General features: G+C 39.2%; 1 protein-coding gene across 2 annotated transcripts in view; it reads right to left on the bottom strand.

Annotated features, from left to right (window-relative positions):
- Window positions 1-22,973, bottom strand: part of gbe1b (glucan (1,4-alpha-), branching enzyme 1b) — a 155,251-nt gene that overhangs the window by 53,592 nt on the left and 78,686 nt on the right. For both annotated transcript variants that reach the window (XR_014628575.1, XM_084418074.1), the window contains exons 11-12: window positions 18,422-18,532; window positions 15,103-15,274 (exon numbers count right to left, since the gene is read on the bottom strand). Coding sequence is in view for 1 of the 2 variants with exons in the window: in XM_084418074.1 (XP_084274200.1) it covers window positions 15,103-15,274; window positions 18,422-18,532 (283 nt within the window). In the remaining variant the exon portion in view is untranslated. The remainder of the gene's footprint in view (window positions 1-15,102; window positions 15,275-18,421; window positions 18,533-22,973) is intronic.

Below are 22,973 nucleotides of genomic sequence, written 5' to 3'. Positions count from 1 at the left end.
GGAAAAGAGTGTGTAATACAGTTAGAAATGAAGCAGAAGGTGTAGTCAAAGCTTAGTGTTTGCTTCGTCATGGTGAAGTGCTTCAAAGTCAGCGTTTGATTAAAAGTTGGATACAGAGCTGGGGCAAAAAAACGAAAAAAACACCCCATGGTCAAAGTTACACAGCTGCTCAATTCAGAGCTGATTTAATAGAAACAGACGGTGAAGTGTGCTTACATAACTATACTAAATTCAGCATCACAAGTTCAAATCTAGCTTGCAACATTTCCCAGTACCGATTCATCTATACACTATATTAAACTATACTGAGCTCTTCATATTCAGGTTTAGTTGAGGTCGGATTTAAGCACAGTATTAAAAAAAAGGTTAGTGATGCAGCAAAATGATTTTTTTTTACCTGCACGGAAACCAAAATCATAGTTTTCTTTTAGCCAAAAACCGCAACCGACAATTTTTATGTAATAATCAATTAATCATTAAATCAAATGTATGTACTACAAATGTATATGCAAACTTTTAAATTGCACATAAAGTTGTTTTTATATAAACTTTTTAATGATATACGTTGTAATACTAAGTTGTTTTTATAACAAATTTATCCAAACACACATTAATTAAGGAAGACATTGCTAATAGGTTAGGTAAAAAATAAATAAAATAAAAAAATAATAATAATTATATTATATATATACACACTCACCTAAAGGATTATTAGGAACACCATACTAATACTGTGTTTGACCCCCTTTCACCTTTAGAACTGCCTTAATTCTACGTGGCATTGATTCAACAAGGTGCTGAAAGCATTCTTTAGAAATGTTGGCCCATATTGATAGGATAGCATCTTGCAGTTGATGGAGATTTGTGGGATGCACATCCAGGGCACGAAGCTCCCGTTCCACCACATCCCAAAGATGCTCTATTGGGTTGAGATCTGGTGACTGTGGGGGCCATTTTAGTACAGTGAACTCATTGTCATGTTCAAGAAACCAATTTGAAATGATTCGAGCTTTGTGACATGGTGCATTATCCTTCTGGAAGTAGCCATCAGAGGATGGGTACATGGTGGTCATAAAGGGATGGACATGGTCAGAAAAAATGCTCAGGTAGGCCGTGGCATTTAAACGATGCCCAGTTGGCACTAAGGGGCCTAAAGTGTGCCAAGAAAACATCTCCCACACCATTACACCACCACCACCAGCACCAGCCTGCACAGTGGTAACAAGGCATGATGGATCCATGTTCTCATTCTGTTTACGCCAAATTCTGACTCTACCATCTGAATGTCTCAACAGAAATCGAGACTCATCAGACCAGGCAACATTTTTCCAGTCTTCAACTGTCCAATTTTGGTGAGCTCGTGCAAATCGTAGCCTCTTTTTCCTATTTGTAGTGGAGATGAGTGGTACCCGGTGGGGTCTTCTGCTGTTGTAGCCCATCCGCCTCAAGGTTGTGCATGTTGTGGCTTCACAAATGCTTTGCTGCATACCTCGGTTGTAACGAGTGGTTATTTCAGTCAAAGTTGCTCTTCTATCAGCTTGAATCTAATCAGTCGGCCCATTCTCCTCTGACCTCTAGCATCAACAAGGCATTTTCGCCCACAGGACTGCCGCATACTGGATGTTTTTCCCTTTTCACAACATTCTTTGTAAACCCTAGAAATGGTTGTGCGTGAAAATCCCAGTAACTGAGCAGATTGTGAAATACTCAGACCGGCCCGTCTGGCACCAACAACCATGCCACGCTCAAATTAGCTTAAATCACCTTTCTTTCCCATTCTGACATTCAGTTTGGAGTTCAGGAGATTGTCTTTACCAGGACCACACCCCTAAATGCATTGAAGCAACTGCCATGTGATTGGTTGATTAGATAATTGCATTAATGAGAAATTGAACAGGTGTTCCTAATAATCCTTTAGGTGAGTGTATATATATATACAGTGAGGAAAATAAGTATTTGAACACCCTGCCATTTTGCAAGTTCTCCCACTTGGAAATCATGGAGGGGTCTGAAATTGTCATCGTAGGTGCATGTCCACTGTGAGAGACATAATCTAAAAAATAAAATCCAGAAATCACAATATATGATTTTTTAACTATTTATTTGTATGATACAGCTGCAAATAAGTATTTGAACTCCTGTCTATCAGCTAGAATTCTGACCCTCAAAGACCTGTTAGTCTGCCTTTAAAATGTCCAACTCCACTCCATTTATTATCCTAAATTAGATGCACCTGTTTGAGGTCGTTAGCTGCATAAAGACACCTGTCCACCCCATACAATCAGTAAGAATCCAACTACTAACATGGCCAAGACCAAAGAGCTGTCCAAAGACACTGGAGACAAAATTGTACACCTCCACAAGGCTGGAAAGGGCTACGGGGAAATTGCCAAGCAGCTTGGTGAAAAAAGGTCCACTGTTGGAGCAATCATTAGAAAATGGAAGAAGCTAAACATGACTGTCAATCTCCCTCGGACTGGGGCTCCATGCAAGTTCTCACCCCGTGGGGTCTCAATGATCCTAAGAAAGGTGAGAAATCAGCCCAGAACTACACGGGAGGAGCTGGTCAATGACCTGAAAAGAGCTGGGACCACCGTTTCCAAGGTTACTGTTGGTAATACACTAAGACGTCATGGTTTGAAATCATGCATGGCACGGAAGGTTCCCCTGCTTAAACCAGCACATGTCAAGGCCCGTTTTAAGTTTGCCAGTGACCATTTGGATGATCCAGAGGAGTCATGGGAGAAAGTCATGTGGTCAGATGAGACCAAAATAGAACTTTTTGGTCATAATTCCACTAAACGTGTTTGGAGGAAGAAGAATGATGAGTACCATCCCAAGAACACCATCCCTACTGTGAAGCATGGGGGTGGTAGCATCATGCTTTGGGAGTGTTTTTCTGCACATGGGACAGGGCGACTGCACTGTATTAAGGAGAGGATGACCGGGGCCATGTATTGCGAGATTTTGGGGAACAACCTCCTTCCCTCAGTTAGAGCATTGAAGATGGGTCGAGGCTGGGTCTTCCAACATGACAATGACCCGAAGCACACAGCCAGGATAATCAAGGAGTGGCTCTGTAAGAAGCATATCAAGGTTCTGGAGTGGCCTAGCCAGTCTCCAGACCTAAACCCAATAGAGAATCTTTGGAGGGAGCTCAAACTCCGTGTTTCTCAGCGACAGCCCAGAAACCTGACTGATCTAGAGAAGATCTGTGTGGAGGAGTGGGCCAAAATCCCTCCTGCAGTGTGTGCAAACCTGGTAAAAAACTACAGGAAACGTTTGACCTCTGTAATTGCAAACAAAGGCTACTGTACCAAATATTAACATTGATTTTCTCAGGTGTTCAAATACTTATTTGCAGCTGTATCATACAAATAAATAGTTAAAAAATCATACATTGTGATTTCTGGATTTTTTTTTTTAGATTATGTCTCTCACAGTGGACATGCACCTACGATGACAATTTCAGACCCCTCCATGATTTCTAAGTGGGAGAACTTGCAAAATAGCAGGGTGTTCAAATACTTATTTTCCTCACTGTATATTTATCATATATTTATTATGGTCATTGAATATCTTTCCTGAGGTAAAAGTAAACACCCCAGCAAGCAATTTTGCGTTTAAAAGACGTCTAATAGCCGTCCAAACACAGCCCAGACGTCTAGGCTAAAACAAGGCAAAATTTGGCCTGTCAGTTAAAATTTAATAGAAATAAATCAAATTTAATAAATAACCATATCCCAAGAATAGACTAGTCATCAACGCATAGGCTACGCATAGAACACGCCAAAGAAATGAAACCAAACACCTTGTAATCTCAGTTGGCTTTGCTTACATGATGGAATATCATACATCTCGCAAGTTGTTTTGGCAAAAACGACATTACCAAATTCAAGGTTATTTTGTCTAGAAGTTACTTATAGCCGGACTATATCGGGTCTATAGTTAATCTAAACTGTGAAATGACGGCTATTGCTTGCTGGGACAGATTTGAGACATGATTCATCTCAGAAGAAACCAGCACTAAAGCTTATGGCGATGTACTGAATGGTAGACACGCCACAAATTATGTTTGGTGAAGTTTTGTTAAACAGCATAAACCAAAAGATTGCCGTTCGTCAAAATAAACATTGATTAAAATTGAGAAATTGATGTCGTTGACCCAGCCTCGCACACACACAGCAGACGTTTACCTGGGGCCTGTACCATGAAGGTAGCTGAACAAACTCGGGGTTACAGGATTAGTTTTGAGTTGACAAAACCAAACCGATGCAATCAGGCTTTATTGGTACCATGATGCAGCTCATCAACTTTCTCTGTCAACTCAGGCTTTGATCCTCAAGCTATGATTACTCCACGCGCGCGTGCACATAAAAGAGTGACGTCGACACTGAACAACCAATTGCGGGAAGCGAGAGCGATATATTTTTCCGCGGAGGAGCAAGAGATAATCATTCATAATTACGATGAATTTAAATATGTATTTCAAGCTCGAAACAATTCGGTCTCTGCTGCCAAAGCAAGAGAAGACTGTTGGAGAAAGATTGCTGATTGTTAATGTGTAAGTTAAACAAATACGTTCTATATTTATGTAAAATTATGTATATATGTATGTGTAGCCTATACATGTAATATAGCCTATAGCCTATTTTTATAATATATATAAAATGTGCATGTACTAAGAAAGATTAGTATTCATTGATTTTTAGATGCAACCCCAACTCCAAATGTTCTTGGCAGCAGATAAAGACAAAATATAAAAATATAATTCAAATTGGTGAGTATTTACCACAACCTTTTATTATTTTTGTGAACATTTTATCACAAACACTTGTTTGCAGCAAACAGAAATAAAGAGTTAAATTCAGAAAACCAGAATACACTGGCAGAGGAGTTGGCTCTGAGTAGGCAATAAGGGACGGCCGATTATAGATGTGATTACAGGTGCTGTACAATCTGACCCTGGTGCTGGCTCCTCTAAGCAAGTAACACTGGGTGGGTACGTGTGCAATACATTACTACTTTTAAGTTTTAAATATGACTGACTGTATGTTCTGCAGTAGAGGGAAATACAGTGTCCCTGTTGAAGCCAGCACACACACACGGTCTCCCACACAGAGGTCAGTATGCAGCAGACAGAACACCAAACATAACCTGCTTTACAACAGTTATGCTTTACTTTGGCCTATTTTTATTTATTAGGGTGGAGGAAATGATGAAGACACTCTGTCTGTGTGTTCTCAGACAGTTGCTGATGTGAATGCACTGGGCCTTTTATTATGGCAAACATTTGAATGTGTGGCATAAAGGGACTTGCCCTTACACATCTCTTTTATTGTAGGATTTTTCACAACCTGCCCCAGAAACTGAGGCCTCTACCTCAATACCCCAGGCTTCAGAAGAAATGTGTAAGGATTTACACATTCACACTAAAGGAGACTTGAACTAGACTGCACACTAAAGGAGACTTGAACTAGACTGCACACTAAAGGAGTCTTGAACTAGACTGCACACTAAAGGAGTCTTGAACTAGACTGCACACTCAAGGAGTCTTGAACTAGACTGCACACTAAAGGAGTCTTGAACTAGACTGCACACTAAAGGAGTCTTGAACTAGACTGCACACTAAAGGAGACTTGAACTAGACTGCACACTAAAGGAGACTTGAACTAGACTGTTCACAAAAGGAGTCTTGAACTAGACTGCACACTAAAGGAGTCTTGAACTAGACTGCACACTAAAGGAGTCTTGAACTAGACTGCACACTAAAGGAGACTTGAACTAGACTGCACACTAAAGGAGACTTGAACTAGACTGTTCACAAAAGGAGTCTTGAACTAGACTGCACACTAAATGAGACTTGAACTAGACTGCACACTAAATGAGACTTGAACTAGACTGCACACTAAAGGAGTCTTGAACTAGACTGCACACTAACGGAGACTTGAGCTAGACTGTTCACAAAAGGAGTCTTGAACTAGACTGCACACTAAATGAGACTTGAACTAGACTGCACACTAAATGAGACTTGAACTAGACTGCACACTAAAGAAGACTTGAACTAGACTGTTCACAAAAGGAGTCTTGAACTAGACTGCACACTAAAGAAGACTTGAACTAGACTGCACACTAAAGGAGTCTTGAACTAGACTGCACACTAACGGAGACTTGAACTAGACTGCACACTAATGGAGACTTGAACTAGACTGTTCACAAAAGGAGTCTTGAACTAGACTGCACACTAACGGAGACTTGAACTAGACTGCACACTAACGGAGACTTGAACTAGACTGTTCACAAAAGGAGTCTTGAACTAGACTGCACACTAACGGAGACTTGAACTAGACTGCACACTAACGGAGACTTGAACTAGACTGCACACTAACGGAGACTTGAACTACAGGTGCTGGTCATAAAATTAGAATATCATCAAAAAGTTGATTTATTTCAGTAATTCCGTTAAAAAAGTGAAACTTGTATATTATATAGACTCATTACATGCAAAGTGAGATATCTCAAGCCTTTATTTGTTATAATTTTGATGATTATGGCTTACAGTTTATGAAAACCACAAAATCAAAATCTCAGAAAATTAGAATATTACATGAAATCACACAGTAATTACACAGTAATCCCATGGTCATTGAACCAGGTTTTGGTTATTTTGGCAGTGTGGGCAGGTGCAAATCCTGCTGGAAAATGAAGGAAGCATGAAGTGCTCTAAAAATGTCTTGGTCGACGCCTGCGTTGACTCTGGATTTAATAAAGCACAGTGGACCAAAGTCCTCTTTTCTGATGAGAGCAAATTTTGCATCTCATTTGGAAACCAAGGTCCCAGAGTCTGGAGGAAGAATGGAGAGGCACACAATCCAAGATGCTTGAAGTCCAGTGTGAAGTTTCCACAGTCTGTGTTGGTTTGGGGAGCCATGTCATCGGCTGGTGTTGGTCCACTGTGCTGTCCACTCAACGCAGCCGTCTACCAGGACATTTCCAGAGCACTTCATGCTTCCTTCAGCAGACAAGCTTTATGGAGATGCTGACTTCATTTTCCAGCAGGATTTGCACCGGCCCACACTGCCAAAATAACCAAAACCTGGTTCAATGACCATGGGATTACTGTGTAATTACTGTGTGATTTCATGTAATATTCTAATTTTCTGAGATTTTGATTTTGTGGTTTTCACAAGCTGTAAGCCATAATCATCAAAATTATAACAAATAAAGGCTTGAGATATCTCACTTTGCATGTAATGAGTCTATATAATATACAAGTTTCACTTTTTTAACGGAATTACTGAAATAAATCAACTTTTTGATGATATTCTAATTTTATGACCAGCACCTGTAGACTGTTCACAAAAGGAGACTTGAACTAGACTGCACACTAACGGAGACTTGAACTAGACTGTTCACAAAAGGAGTCTTGAACTAGACTGCACACTAAATGAGACTTGAACTAGACTGCACACTAAATGAGACTTGAACTAGACTGCACACTAAAGAAGACTTGAACTAGACTGTTCACAAAAGGAGTCTTGAACTAGACTGCACACTAAAGGAGTCTTGAACTAGACTGCACACTAAATGAGACTTGAACTAGACTGCACACTAAAGGAGACTTGAACTAGACTGCACACTAAAGGAGTCTTGAACTAGACTGCACACTAAATGAGACTTGAACTAGACTGCACACTAAAGGAGACTTGAACTAGACTGTTCACAAAAGGAGTCTTGAACTAGACTGCACACTAAAGAAGACTTGAACTAGACTGCACACTAAAGGAGTCTTGAACTAGACTGCACACTAAAGAAGACTTGAACTAGACTGTTCACAAAAGGAGTCTTGAACTAGACTGCACACTAAAGAAGACTTGAACTAGACTGCACACTAAAGGAGCTGGACTGTGAGCTGAGGAGGCAAAAAAAAAAAAAAAAAAAATTTGGAGATCAAACAGCTGGATTAAACTGACCTCAGTATGTGAACTTATTTAACCAAGTAACACTTTAGTATGAATATTTATTAATGCAACTTTGTCTTGCTCTCTTTCTCCCTCCCATCCCACAAAACCAATAAAACAGTCTGAGACCTATCTGCAGTTTCAATGTGCTTTTTTAAGTGTAATATTGTATGGTGATTGCATCTACATCTGCACCAGCTGGGTGGTCCGCTCTGGTGACTCTGAAGCGCCGAACACAATTGAAATGTGCCTTTAGGAGGCCAAAGGTCATCTCTATCTTCACTCTGGTTTTACTGAGGGCCACATTGAAGCGGTGCTGTGGCCCTGTCTGAGGGTCATGATAGGGGGTTATTGTGTAGGTTTTTCTATCTCAGTTCAAATTAACAGTGTTTTGTACTGTACCAAATTTAACTTGCTTTCCTCAAAGCGCTGAAACAACAAAGACTCACGGAAATATTCGTGAGTCAAGCACTGGAGCCAGGCCATTTGACATACAAACTTGTGATCATACGTTCATGACCACAAGTCGTCTGCAGATGAAATGTTTATAGATCATTGTTATATCTGTTAATGTTACTATTAATGTAAAGATTCATCTCACAGAAAATAATCATCTCACATATTCACATCATCTCTACCTGAACATTAAGGCTGTGATAGGACTTCCTATTAACATACTGTAATCTGCCTCATGTTCTGGAGCAGTGGAGATTTGAGCAATAGACTGCATACATGTTGCAATGACTCTAGGGAATCCTATCATAAGATTAACAGAATAATAATAATAAACATTTAAAATAATTCTTAACATGTATTGTATAGTACATTTGTGAAATTTGCTTCTTTTTTTTTTAAGTGTTCATGTGATGTCACCCTATCAATATATCTTAAACCAGCAATTTTATAAAAGCCCTCTTTTATGGACATGGCCGATAAATGTCCGGGGAACACTATTAAAGAAACTATTCATGTACTCCTGCAGAGCGACCTTGCGAATGGTTTGACAAACCGTGTTTTCCCCTAGCTTCTGTGCGTCAGCCACCGTGCAAGTATGTACCACTTGCAAAAAAATGCAACGCAATATTTGCGGTACAGTAAGTGCATGAATTCGACGTGTTAAATTCTTTATGTGCGGCGAAAGAAGTTCGCAAAGATAAGACATTCCTTCCGCGGAAAATCTGTATCTTTCATACAAATAACAAATAACAAAAAGGGGATTTTGCCATGCTAAAAACTCTTTTTTTATTTGATTTTTACTTGATTTGGAAGAAAGGGTGAAGTCATTGCGACACTTGGAATAAGTTACGTCACCTATATGTTTCTTTGCTCTCAGCTGATTGGTCAAACTTCAGTCTGAGATCTCGAATCCAGAACATAACCTGCCCCGGAGCAGGTTAGCCGTGCAGCGTAAGATACCATGGCAACGAACACCGATTAAAGCCAAGCTACTTTCATAGTACCTAAAACCCAGGGTTGGCGGAAACTAAACTGAAACATAGCTGGCTAGCCACTTAAACCAGCTTCATGGTACAGGCCCCTGGTGTTAGCTTATCCACATTCGGTGCATAAAACAAACATTAGCTATGTTTCCATCAACCTATTTTTATGCAACTTTTGGGATATCGCATTAAAAAAACATTGGATGGAAACGGCTAGTTCACTTGCCGCTTGAACTGAGAGTGATTTGTCACGACACATTAAGAGCTATAAAAGCTAAAATGCTTTTAAAAGTGTGACGGACCAAATTTACTGTCTCGGATTGGCCCAAATGTCAATTTATAGCCATGTTGACAGTCAGACGTGCCTTTGGAGAAGCGCTAATAAAACACCACCGTTCTGGTCAATGATTGCGGGCCCTCCAAAAAAAATTCAGTCCGAAACTGAAAATGCATTTTCTGCCAAATATTTCAGATTTCGGTGCATGACTAAGCTCTTTATATTCAGATTTAGATGTGGTAGGATTTAAGTACAGAAAAATATTGTAGTGAACCTGACAACTTATTATGAAAAGGAGACAACTTCCTTTTAAATTCAAAACAGACGAGAGTCCTTCAGGCATGCTGGTCTTTCAATTTAAAGCACTATTCGAGATCTGCCCTTGAAACAAGGTTGTCTGGAAAACCACGCAGGCATTAGCATACGCAAACACTGAGCTCGATGAGATGATCCTTTTAAAATGTGATTCAGGATTAATCCTGATGACCTATAGCTGAATCACATGCAACCCTGCTTTCAGAGACCAATTAGTTTAGTAGTTTATCCTCCCCTTCCATCTTACACAAACACAACACACATTTAGAGCTGAAAGCAAGTCGACTCTTAACGTTAAATTAATCTATAATGGAAATACAGTTACTGGGGCCTTTATCATGACAAATATCAAAACAGGCAAACAGTTATTTGTTTAGGAAATGACTTTGGACTTCATGACTACCGTAAGCTCACAGTCAATTACGCTCATTCCTTTATCTCTCTCGCTCAGTATTTCAGGTTTAAACACATTGTCTTTATGTTTTCTCCTCTGTTTCAAATCTGTCTTGGAGAAACAGGGGACTTAGATCTTAGACTTAAACTTAGATCTATTACCATTGTACTGGGTTACACAAATTTGAGAACTTTTTTGTGATACTTGAATTGTCTATTTTCAATAGTAAAGTGATGTGCAAAGCACGGCTCACATAGAAGCCACTTTGAAACCAAGCAGCTTTCAGTTGGTCAACACAATGAATCCACTTACCAACTTGAATTGGACACCACTTACCAACTACCAACTACCACTTTCAAGCCCCAGAAAGCAGCAAAAAAAAGAGAGATTCATATTTTGCAAAACAAAGCACTGGCGTTGCTTAAAACTGACGTTAAACCACTGGAGTCACATGGATTACTTCAATGATGTCTTGACTATCTTTCTGGGGCTTGAAAGTGGTAGTTGCGTAGCCTGTCAATGGAGGGACAGAAAACTCTCAGATTTCATTAAAAAGATTTTTGAGATTTGTGTTCCGAACATGAACAAATGTCGTATGGGTTTGGAATGACATGGGGGTGAGTAAATAATGACCGAATTTTCATTTTTGGGTGAACTAACCCTTTAAATTTCTATGATCTCAATATTTTCACTCAATGTTTATCAACTCTCACCCCGCCATTGACAGCATTTTCTGACAGCATTTCACCATTGACGGAAATGTACGCTTTCTGTGTTTTCACTGTTATACGGTAGGGGGCGCTATTAGGCATCTTCTGAAAGACTGCTGAATCTCCTGATCAAAGAAACAGAAAAAAACAACATATGCAAGCATAAAATAACACGATCATTAACATTAAAAAGCATATAAATTAGCAAAACTGCCTTATGTTACTGAATGAAATGTCAACGCAGAACGAGGTATAGGACTGTGCAAGCATTAGGGGTGTTGAAGGACTCGATCTACTTTGATCAGATGTAGTCTTTGACAAAAATGCTATTTTCTCCTCAAAAAAAGAATGCATTAAGCTAGAATAAAACAAGCTTTTTGTTTAAAAGCACAGGCTCTGTTCTTTCTTTTGACATATTGCATGTTCAGATATTCATACAACAAAATATTCTGGGGGCCACGAAACTTTTGTGAAAATGATCAAAAATGCTGGCGGTGGCAGGCAACTTTTTTTTTATATATATACGCTGGCGGGGAAAGAGTTAATTAGTAAATTTTTGGCATGCCGTTTTATCTTAATGTAAATTTCACTAAATTCTTCAGCAGTTTTGACTGATCAAAAGCACAGTGTGAACACAGTCAGACATCAATCTGTGCTTCTGAAGGTGATCCAGAAGTTTTTCTCCATCTCTGAAAGTCAAGCGTACATTCATCTCACTCTCCACCTGCTGATTTAATGATGAAACCACTGAGCCGTTTCATTGCCGTCTCGCGAGTGTGTTATAATGTCGAGCCTCTGCCTCACAGCGCTCATCTTCTTTCTGCATTGCAAACATGGCCGTCATTTCTTTGTGGCCTTTTACTTTGCAAGCATCCTCTGCCACTAGAGAGTAAATAGATGGGCTTCGCAGAGTTGAGGGTAGCTCAAATTGATTTGCTTGCTCAAACTATTTGTTTTTGCTTTGCACTGGCTAAATGACTTCACAGCCATTGATCCATTGACATGACACATCGTCCCTTGTTTACCATTTTTTGTCTTCTCGCTCGCTTTGGCTTATTGGTTACCTTCATTTTATAAAGACAAGGTGAAGTCAACTTTAAGGTTTTTTTTATCAACTAAGCAATTAATGAGGCAAAAACCTAAATTTCCCATTTGATGATTAATTTGAAGCTTTTAATTATTTTGTGGGACATTTTATGTCATTTATTTCAGGAATAAGCATGTCTAAACTTGCGGAGATAATGGATAATGCGTAGTACTTAATCCCTGTTGTACTAAAAGTTTAATTGGGAGGAATAATTCAAGTCTAGATACATTTTAATGATCCTGAGACCCAGCAAATTCTGTCCTCTTTAGAGGGCATTCACTTTTACATCTCACTGTTTCACATCCTGGACTTTACTACAAAAAATATATATATATATAAAATTATATATGTATATATGTACAGTACCAGTCAAAAGTTTGGAAACACTACTATTTTTAATGCTTTTGCAAGAAGTCTCTTATGCTCATCAAGCCTGCAGTTAAAAAAAAACAAAAACAAAAAAAAAAACAGTAATATTATGAAATATTATTACAATTTAAAATAATGGTTCTCTTTTTTAATATACTTTAAAATGTAATTTATTTTTGTGATGCAAAGCTGAATTTTCATCAGCAAGTACTCCAGTCTTTGGTGTCTTATGATCCTTCAGAAATCATTCTAATATGATAATTTGATACTCAGTTATTATCAATGATGGAAACAGTTGTGCTGTTTAATATATTTTTTTTGAATACTTTTTTCAGGATTCATTGATGAGTAAAACGTTAACAGCATTTATTCATAAAAACAGCATTTATTCAAAATAAAAACATTTCTAACAATATAAATCGTTACCATCACCTTTTATCAATTTAACACATTCTTGTTGAATTAAAGTACTAATTTCTTAAAAAAAAAAAAAAAAAGTTATTGTTCCCAAACTTTTGAACGGTAGTGTATATTGTTACAAAAGATTTCTATTCTAAATAAATACAGTTCTTTTTAACTTTTTATTCATCAAATAATCCTGAAAAAAGTATCTCAGGTTATAAAAAAATATTAAGCATCACAACTGTTTCCAACATTGATCATAAATCAGCATATTAGAAGGATTTCTGAAGGATCATAAGACACCAAAGACTGGAGTACTTGCTGATGAAAATTCAGCTTTGCATCACAAAAATAAATTACATTTTAAAGTATATTAAAAAAGAGAACCATTATTTTAAAATGTAATAATATTTCATAATATTACTGTTTTTTTTTTTTTTTTTTTTTTTAACTGCAGGCTTGATGAGCATAAGAGACTTCTTTCAAAAGCATTAAAAATAGTAGTGTTTCCAAACTTTTGACTGGTACTGTATATATATATATATAACTTTTACCTCAGGAAAGATATTCATAAATATATGCACAATATATATATATATATAATATAATATATTTTTGTTTTTGACAAAAGAAAAAAGGCTCTTAGTATGATGTCTGCACTTCACAATCTAAAGAGCTGAACCAAGTATGCTTTCTTACAAGCAAACACACCTGATGTCTCTACATTTCACATCCTTCTAGCCCTTTTGGCTGATAGAGGCTCAACCGACTGAAAAATATATATTCAGCTGGGGCACAACACCATTAGGAGAGGATTTTCACTCAGTAGACAAAAGCTTTTAACAGATATACTACAAGTAGAGAGTAGAAAAAGTGTCCACATCAGGCAGTCCACATCTGTAGCTGTCATTACTGCTGTGGTATTGGCAAAAAAAGAACAGCAGTAAACAATAACAGACCTCCAGTGTGCATCATGGATGAATCTGCCCATATGCTCACAAACACGAGGTAATCTGTGGGATTTGGGTTGTGTGTGTGTGTGTTATATGAATATAGCCTTGGCTGGGGAAAAAGTCTGTCTCTTTTAATCTGAACCGGTTTATTGGAGATTCATACAGTAATATGGGTAGTACAGCGTCAATACCTGGTCAGCAGGTGGGGCTAGTACACTGTTTGCGCTGACTATCGACCATGCTGACGGTCAATAATGACTACTTCGTAAATATTACAAACAGCTGTAATTATCCACTGATGACGTGTCAAACCAATGGTTAACATCAACGAAAACACATACAAATGTACTATGTAAACATCATGCAGGTTTTAGAATTGAAGACATGTGGGAAAAAAGGTAAAAAAAAAAAAAAAGCATTAACAGGTTTGTATATTTTGCCAAAACTAGGGACTAGCAAATTTGGGTTCAAATAAGTCAAGTCAAGTCAAAGCGTTTATTGTCATACAGTATGCACAGTGAGGAAAAGAAATTTCCCTGTACAATGAAATTCTTTCTTTGCTGTCCACATTGAATGCCCAGACAAGTGCAAAGTATGTTAAAACACACACACAAACAAAATAAAAATGCTGTAAAGATAAGAATTAGACTTAAATATTAAAATATAGTACATCTATATATGCAAATGTGCAAAAAAAAAAATATATATATATATATAAAATAATAGTTTGTAGTTATTGATAAACTAATATTATAATAGATCATGTGAAATTATGCTGTATCATTTTAACCATTCAAGAAGGTCAAGATCTCTTACGTGGGACAGGCTAAAATCACAATTTGTTCAAAAACAGCTACTTTTCATAGGTTAATTTTATGTTAGACAATAGTTTATCATAAAATATCTAATAAATGTTACAAAAACACAGAATATAAAAGAAATGAAAACAAAAGATATGAAAACACAGCCATTTAATTCTAGTAATCAAAGAGAGAGTGGGAAAGTAGATTAAAGTAAGTAAATTATGTCTGTTTTTTGTGCAAGAAACCTTGACTACTACATTTTCTGGTGGTTTTCTTAATCACTGGTTTTTGTTGTTGTTACATTGTTGCAAAGATAATGCCCCAACATCTTGCACACGAAATCCAAATACGGACTAGTTTTTTTTAAAATGAATGCATCTGCAAGGACTCACCCATGAAGTTCAGGTAGCCCTCCCCTCCCAGGCCGTGGGTAAGCAGTCGGATCATCTTGTGGAGCTGGATCCCCCGATCAATAACGGCATTCATTGGAATCAAAGCACTCATGTTGGTGTACATATCCTTGTCCATCAGCCAGAAGGCCAGCGTTTTGTCTCCCACCAGGGCCTGACAGAACAGGCAGATCAACAATATGAGCACGAACACCACATTAGGTGAATTGTTTGCAGGTTGATGAATAGCTTTTGATTGGTTGCTCTTGTTATGGGGGAATGGGGAACAGCAACTATTGGTCTTGTACTAAGAAACAGCATGTGGGACCATAAATAGCAAGGCTGTATACTGGTCTGATTGTAATGATGCAAAACTGGCATTGACGATAATTAGGATCGATGGTATAACTGCACAGTAGCACAGTTCACCCTAAAATTTAAATTCAGTCATTAATTACTCAGCCTCATGTCGTACCAAACCAGTAAGACTTTCGTTCATCGTCGAAAAACAAATAAAGATCTTTTTAATGAAATCAAAGCGTTGACCCTTTATAAAGTTCATAAAGAGATCATAAACCGTATCCATATAAATTGAGTGGTTTAGTCCAAATATTCTGAAGAGACTTGATAGCTTTATATGATGAACAGATTGAATGTAGGCTTTTAATTCACATGTAAACATTCATCAATTCACACATCAGTTGTGGTAAACGAAAGCTCAAGCATGTTCACTTGACGTGCGAGAACCAATGAGGTTCATTCTTGTGTTACGCAGCACGTTTGAGCTTCTGCAAAAACCAATGAGGTTCATTCTCGTGTTACGCAGCACGTTTGAGCTTCAGCAAGAACCAATGAGGTTCAATCTCGTGTAACGCAGCACGTTTGAGTTTCAGCAAGAACCAATGAGGTTCATTCTTGTGTTACGCAGCACGTTTGAGCTTCTGCAAAAACCAATGAGGTTCATTCTCGTGTTACGCAGCACGTTTGAGCTTCAGCAAGAACCAATGAGGTTCAATCTCGTGTTACGCAGCACGTTTGAGCTTCAGCAAGAACCAATGAGGTTCAATCTCGTGTAACGCAGCACGTTTGAGTTTCAGCAAGAACTAATGAGGTTCATTCTGGTGTTACGCAGCACGTTTGAGCTTCAGCAAGAACCAATGAGGTTCATTCTCGTGTTACGCAGCACGTTTGAGCTTCAGCAAGAACCAATGTGGTTCATTCTGGTGTAACGCAGCACGTTTGAGTTTCAGCAAGAACTAATGAGGTTCATTCTGGTGTTACGCAGCACGTTTGAGCTTCAGCAAGAACCAATGAGGTTCATTCTCGTGTTACGCAGCACGTTTGAGCTTCAGCAAGAACCAATGAGGTTCAATCTCGTGTTACGCATCACATTTGAGCTTCAGCAAGAACCAATGAGGGTCAATCTCGTGTAACGCAGCACGTTTGAGTTTCAGCAAGAACTAATGAGGTTCATTATGGTGTTACGCAGCACGTTTGAGCTTCAGCAAGAACCAATGAGGTTCAATCTCGTGTTACGCAGCACTTTTGAGCTTCTGCAAGAACCAATGAGGTTCATTCTCGTGTTACGCAGCACGTTTGAGCTTCAGCAAGAACCAATGAGGTTCAATCTCGTGTTACGCAGCACTTTTGAGCTTCTGCAAGAACCAATGAGGTTTATTCTCGTGTTACGCAGCACGTTTGAGCTTCAGCAAGAACCAATGAGGTTCATTCTCGTGTTACGCAGCACGTTTGAGCTTCAGCAAGAACCAATGAGGTTCAATCTCGTGTTACGCAGCACGTTTGAGCTTCAGCAAGAACCAATGAGGTTCATTCTCGTGTTACGCATCACATTTGAGCTTCAGCAAGAACCAATGAGGTTCATTCTCGTGTTACGCATCACATTTGAGCTTCTGCAAGAACCAATGAGGTTCATTCTCGTGTTACGCAGCACGTTTGAGCTTCAGCAAGAACCAATGAGGTTCATTCTCGTGTTACGCAGCACATTTGAGCTTCTGCAAGAACCAATGAGGTTCATTCTCGTGTTACGCAGCACGTTTGAGCTTCTGCAAGAACCAATGAGGTTCAATCTCGTGTAACGCAGCACGTTTGAGCTTCTGCAAGAACCAATGAGGTTCATTCTCGTGTTACGCAGCACGTTTGAGCTTCAGCAAGAACCAATGAGGTTCAATCTCGTGTTACGCAGCACTTTTGAGCTTCAGCAAGAACCAATGAGGTTCATTCTCGTGTTACGCATCACATTTGAGCTTCAGCAAGAACCAATGAGGTTCATTCTCGTGTAACGCAGCACGTTTGAGTTTCAGCAAGAACCAATGAGGTTCATTCTCGTGTAACGCAGCACGTTTGAGTTTCAGCAAGAACTAATGAGGTTCATTCTCGTGCATCAAGCAGGTTCGGTTGAGCTTCTGTTTATGTTCACTGATGAATGTTTATATGTGAATAAAAGACTAAATTCAATCTGTTCATCATAAAGTGATCGAGTCTCTTCAGAAGATTTGGATTAAACCACTCAATTTTTTAGGGATTAGTTTTAAAATCTCTTTATGAACTTTATAAAGCGTCAAAATGGTAGTTGCGTAGCTGTCCATGGAGGGACAGAAAGCTCTCAGATTTCATCAAAAAGATCTTTTGTGTTTCGAAGATGAACAAAAGTCTTATGGGTTTGGAACAACATGAGGGTGAGTAATTAAATGACAGAATTTTCATTTTTGGGTGAACTAACCAAAGTATGAGCTATCACAATAGTGATGTTTGATAGAATCGAAATGGATCCGTTAAAAGGGACAAACTAGATCAAGAAATGTTTTGTATTAGAACCACCATCACATACATAAGCACCACAGCTCAATAAGTTACAACCGCTAGGCCAAGGTCCCAACATCTGGTAATATTTTAAGACATTCTTTTGCACATCTGCCTATTCAATGGAAACTTTATTGCAATGCTAAACAGTCGGTCTATTGAAGAAGTGTCAAAGTAAAGTTTTACTAGTTTTAGCACGTTTCAACTCAGACTCACTCAAGTGTCTCATATTGAGTAGCACAAATCGTTATTCCCAGACCTTGGAAACAGAACACAGAGGAAAACAAAGAGAACAAAAGAAGGCAGGAGAAAAACAACAACAATCGCTTCTAGTCGTGGCGTTAGAACGCGTACAAACAGGACGGATGTGTTAATTTCTCATTTCACCCTAGTCCCTAGAGGACTACAACCTGTTTTGACACCAATTTCCATTCCCAATGACACATTGATTACATTTCCTTTAGCCAACGCTGGAGAACTGAAAGTATCCGGGCGGAAGTACCTGGTCGTGGCTCTCGGCGTAAGCGATGCATTTCTCGCCGTATCGCCTGTTGGTCATCGTGAACACAATGTTTCCCATGTTCCAATCTTCGTCCTTGAATTCCTTAATGATCTGAGAATGTAAGAGAAAGAATAAATAAATAAATAAATAAATGGAAAACAAGAGATCCGAGAGAAGGAGAAACAATTATCTCACAGTACTTCAAGTAGTACTTCAATTGTTCAGTGCTTCGACCTAAACATCCACGTTCGTCGGTCTTGCTGGTCTAGCCAAAAGCCGGATTTCATTTTTATCTGGAAGCCTGGGCGCCATTTCTACAGCACATGAATCCATCATACCACGGTAATGCACTCTACAGTGAGATTATGAAAGAGATTAGGGCGATAAAGTTCTTGTTTATTTTATTTTGAGCAATATTGATTTTTTTTCTCATCTCAATTTTCTGAGGATTCACTGCCTCCCTTGCCATTTCAGATAAAATGTCCCTAACCAACTAAAAGTAGCAACACGGCTAATTTAACTTCAGTTTTCAGTTGCTGGACAGCAGCTCAGCTGTTTTCCAGTAACTACTTTTTCCAATGCGTAGCCATGTAGAATAAACAAAACAATGCTAGGAACAAAAAGGCTAGACCTGAAATTGAAGTCACTGAAAATCTTTCCCTCAGCCGTAGCACTCATTTGTGCAATTTCAATATGCGCATATTCAATTTACATTATGTGAGTAAGAGGGTTCGTAGCAGCTCTTCAGAACAACCTGATCTAAACACCTCACCTTAATTTAAATACAGTTCCTGAATATTACTTGCATATTTGCTGGCAAAAAAATAAAATAAAAGTAATAAATATTATAAATTTTCCTTAATTTATTCCATGAATATTATTTAAATATTTCAATATACTAATTCTTAATAAATTGTTAAACACTTTTTTTGCAAATGTTTTATCATTCGTATTAATTTTAAACATCAATAATATAAATGTTCCTATTTGTATCCCCTGAATATTATTTACATACTTAAACATTCTACTTGTTAATAAATGATTACATAACTGGAATATTTAATAAATAAAAAAATATATATAAATTTGCATGTAACATAAATATTAACATAAATATTATATATTTTCCTAAATGCATTTCCTGAATATTGTTTACATGTTTCAATATACTATTTATAATAAAGCATTAAATAATTTACATAAAAGATACAACTGATAATAAATTAGCAAAAATATAAATAAATAAATAAAATTATATTATATATATATATATATATATATATATATATATATATATATATATATATATACATATATATATATATATATATATACATATATACATATATATATATATATATATAAATAGTTATTCTTAATAACTATTCTCCTCACACACTCCTCCACTAACATCCTCACACACTCCTCTCTCTCTTTCCGTGGGTCTATGGAATTGTCAGTCAGCAGTCAACAAAGCTGACTTCATTCCAGCCTTTGCATCTCATTCTACTCTCAGTATCCTGGGCTTGACTGAGACCTGGATTCGTCCTGAAGACTCAGCAACCCCCGCTGCTCTCTCTAGCAATTTCTCCTTTTCTCACTCCCCTCGCCAGTCTGGGAGGGGTGGCGGGACAGGGCTTCTCGTTTCCAACAATTGGAAATACTCAGCGCTCTCTTCTCTATGCAACAACAATTCATTTGAATATCATGCTATCACACTTACAACTCCCAGTAAGATCCATATTGTAGTAATTTATCGCCCCCCAGGTCAGCTGGGTAACTTCGTAGAGGAGCTGGATGTGCTGCTGTCCTCTTTCCCTGAGGACGGCACCCCACTTCTAGTCTTCGGTGACTTCAACATTCATCTCGAAAAACCACATGCAACAGACTTCACCTCTCTACTAGCCTCCTTCGATCTCAAACGACACATCACCACAGGTACTCACAAATCAGGCAACCAACTGGACCTGGTCTACACACGCAACTGCATCACAGACAACATTTTGGTGAGGCCTCTCCATGTTTCAGATCATTTCCTCATCACCTTCAGTCTACAACTCGCTACCCCTGCGCCACCAACCCCACCACCAGTCACCCTCAGGCGAAACCTACGCTCACTTTCCCCCTCCCACCTCTCCTCTGCCGTGTCTTCTTCTCTTCCCCCACCCTCACAATTCTCATCTCTGGATGTGAATACTGCAACGGATACCCTATTCTCCACACTAACCTCTACTCTAGACAAAATCTGCCCTCTCTCCTCCAGGCCAGCACGCGCTACTCCTTCTAACCCCTGGCTATCTGAGGTTCTTCGTGAACACCGGACCGAACTCAGGGCAGCGGAGAGGAAATGGCGCAAATCAAAAGACTCATCTGACCTGAGTATGTATAAATCTCTCCTCTCGTCCTTTTCTGCTGATGTTCATGCTGCAAAATCTTCTTATTTCCACAACAAGATCAACAGCTCCTCCAACGCACGACTACTCTTCAAGACATTCAACTCACTCCTCTGTCCACCTCCACCACCACCCTCCTCCACCTTAACTGCCGATGATTTTGCAAACTTCTTCACCAACAAAACAACAACTATCAGCAGTCAATTCTCAGCTCCACACACACAGGAACCCAGACCGACCCCTTCCACAGCCAATACCCCTCTGTCCTCCTTTTCGCCGCTAACAGAGGAAGAAGTATCTACACTTCTCCTCTCCAGTCACCCTACCACCTGCCCTCTAGACCCCATCCCCTCACACCTTCTACAAGCCATCTCTCCCACACTTCTACCAGCACTCACACACATCATCAACTCATCCCTCCATACTGGCACCTTCCCTACAGCATTCAAGCAGGCTCGGGTCACTCCACTGCTTAAAAAACCAACGCTAAACACATCTTTTGTAGAGAATTACAGACCCATCTCTCTCCTACCATTCATTGCAAAAACACTTGAAAGAGCTGTTTTCAACCAAGTAACATCCTTCTTGTCTCTAAACAACCAGCTGGATGTCAACCAATCTGGCTTCAAGAAAGGGCATTCAACTGAGACTGCATTACTGTCGGTCACAGAAGCCCTACGGATTGCAAAAGCTGCTTCCAAATCTTCACTCCTCATTCTCCTTGATCTGTCTGCTGCCTTCGACACCGTGAACCATCAGATCCTTATGTCCAGCCTCTCATCACTGGGCATCACAGGAACTTCACTCGACTGGTTTGAATCCTATCTCACAGGTAGGTCCTTCAAAGTCGCATGGAGAGGCGAGGTATCCAGAGCACATCAACTGACCACAGGGGTTCCCCAGGGTTCAGTTCTCGGTCCCCTCCTCTTCTCCATCTACACTACATCACTGGGACACATCATACAGGCACATGGTTTCTCCTACCACTGCTATGCTGATGACACACAACTCTTCCTCTCATTTCGACCAGATGATCCCACAGTAGCTGCACGGGTCTCGAGCTGTCTGGCAGACATCTCCACATGGATGAAGGAACATCACCTGCAGCTCAACCTGGCAAAGACTGAGCTGCTCGTCCTCCCTGCCAATCCGTCTCTACAGCACGACTTCACCATCCAGCTTGATTCATCATCAATCACACCATCAAGGTCGGTCAGAAATCTGGGAGTAACGTTTGATGACCAGCTGACCTTCACAGATCACATTTCAAAGACAGCTCGATCATGCAGGTTTGCGCTGCACAACATCAGGAAGATCAGGCCTTTCCTAACTGAGCACGCAACACAACTCCTCGTCCAGGCCCTGGTCATTTCTAGGCTTGACTACTGCAATGCTCTTCTGGCCGGACTTCCAGCATGTGCTACCAAACCTCTTCAGATGATCCAGAATGCTGCAGCTCGTCTTGTCTTCAACGAGCCCAAGAGGGCCCACGTCACTCCTCTGTTAATCTCTCTGCACTGGCTACCTCTCGCTGCTCGCATCAAGTTCAAGGCATTGACGCTTGCTTACAGATCTATCACAGGCTCAGCTCCCTCCTACCTTCACTCACTCCTACGAGCCTACATCCCCACCAGACGCCTACGATCAATCAACAAGCGACGTCTCGTGGTTCCATCACAGAAAGCCACAAGATCACTTTCCAGATCATTCTCATTCACAGTTCCATGCTGGTGGAACACTCTCCCCACCCTCATCCGGAATGCTGAATCCCTGACAACATTCAAAAAACAGCTGAAAACCCATCTCTTCCATGAGCACCTAAACTCATAAAAAAAAAAAAAAAAAAAAAAAAAAAAACCTTTCCCTTAAAATCCCACTTATCATGCTTATGCTACTCTGAATAATGCCTGAACTTCGTATTCTGAACACTTCTTGCGTTGTTGTTGTCTTTTGCCCCTTCATGATGACTCGCTTAATTTAGTCCTGATTTGTAAGTCGCTTTGGATAAAAGCGTCTGCTAAATGACTAAATGTAAAATGTAAATGTAATAAAGTATTAAATAATTAATTATAAAATTAAATAAATACATTTGTGAAAATGTTAATATGTAAATAAATGTACAAGTACTACATTATATAATTATAAACATTAAATTAACA

Source organism: Rutilus rutilus (assembly GCF_951802725.1).
Source record: "Rutilus rutilus genome assembly, chromosome: 9".
NCBI classification, from domain to species: Eukaryota; Metazoa; Chordata; class Actinopteri; order Cypriniformes; family Leuciscidae; genus Rutilus; species Rutilus rutilus.
The sequence above is the reverse complement of the archived record's forward strand: the minus strand, read 5'-3'. Positions and strand labels throughout refer to the sequence as shown.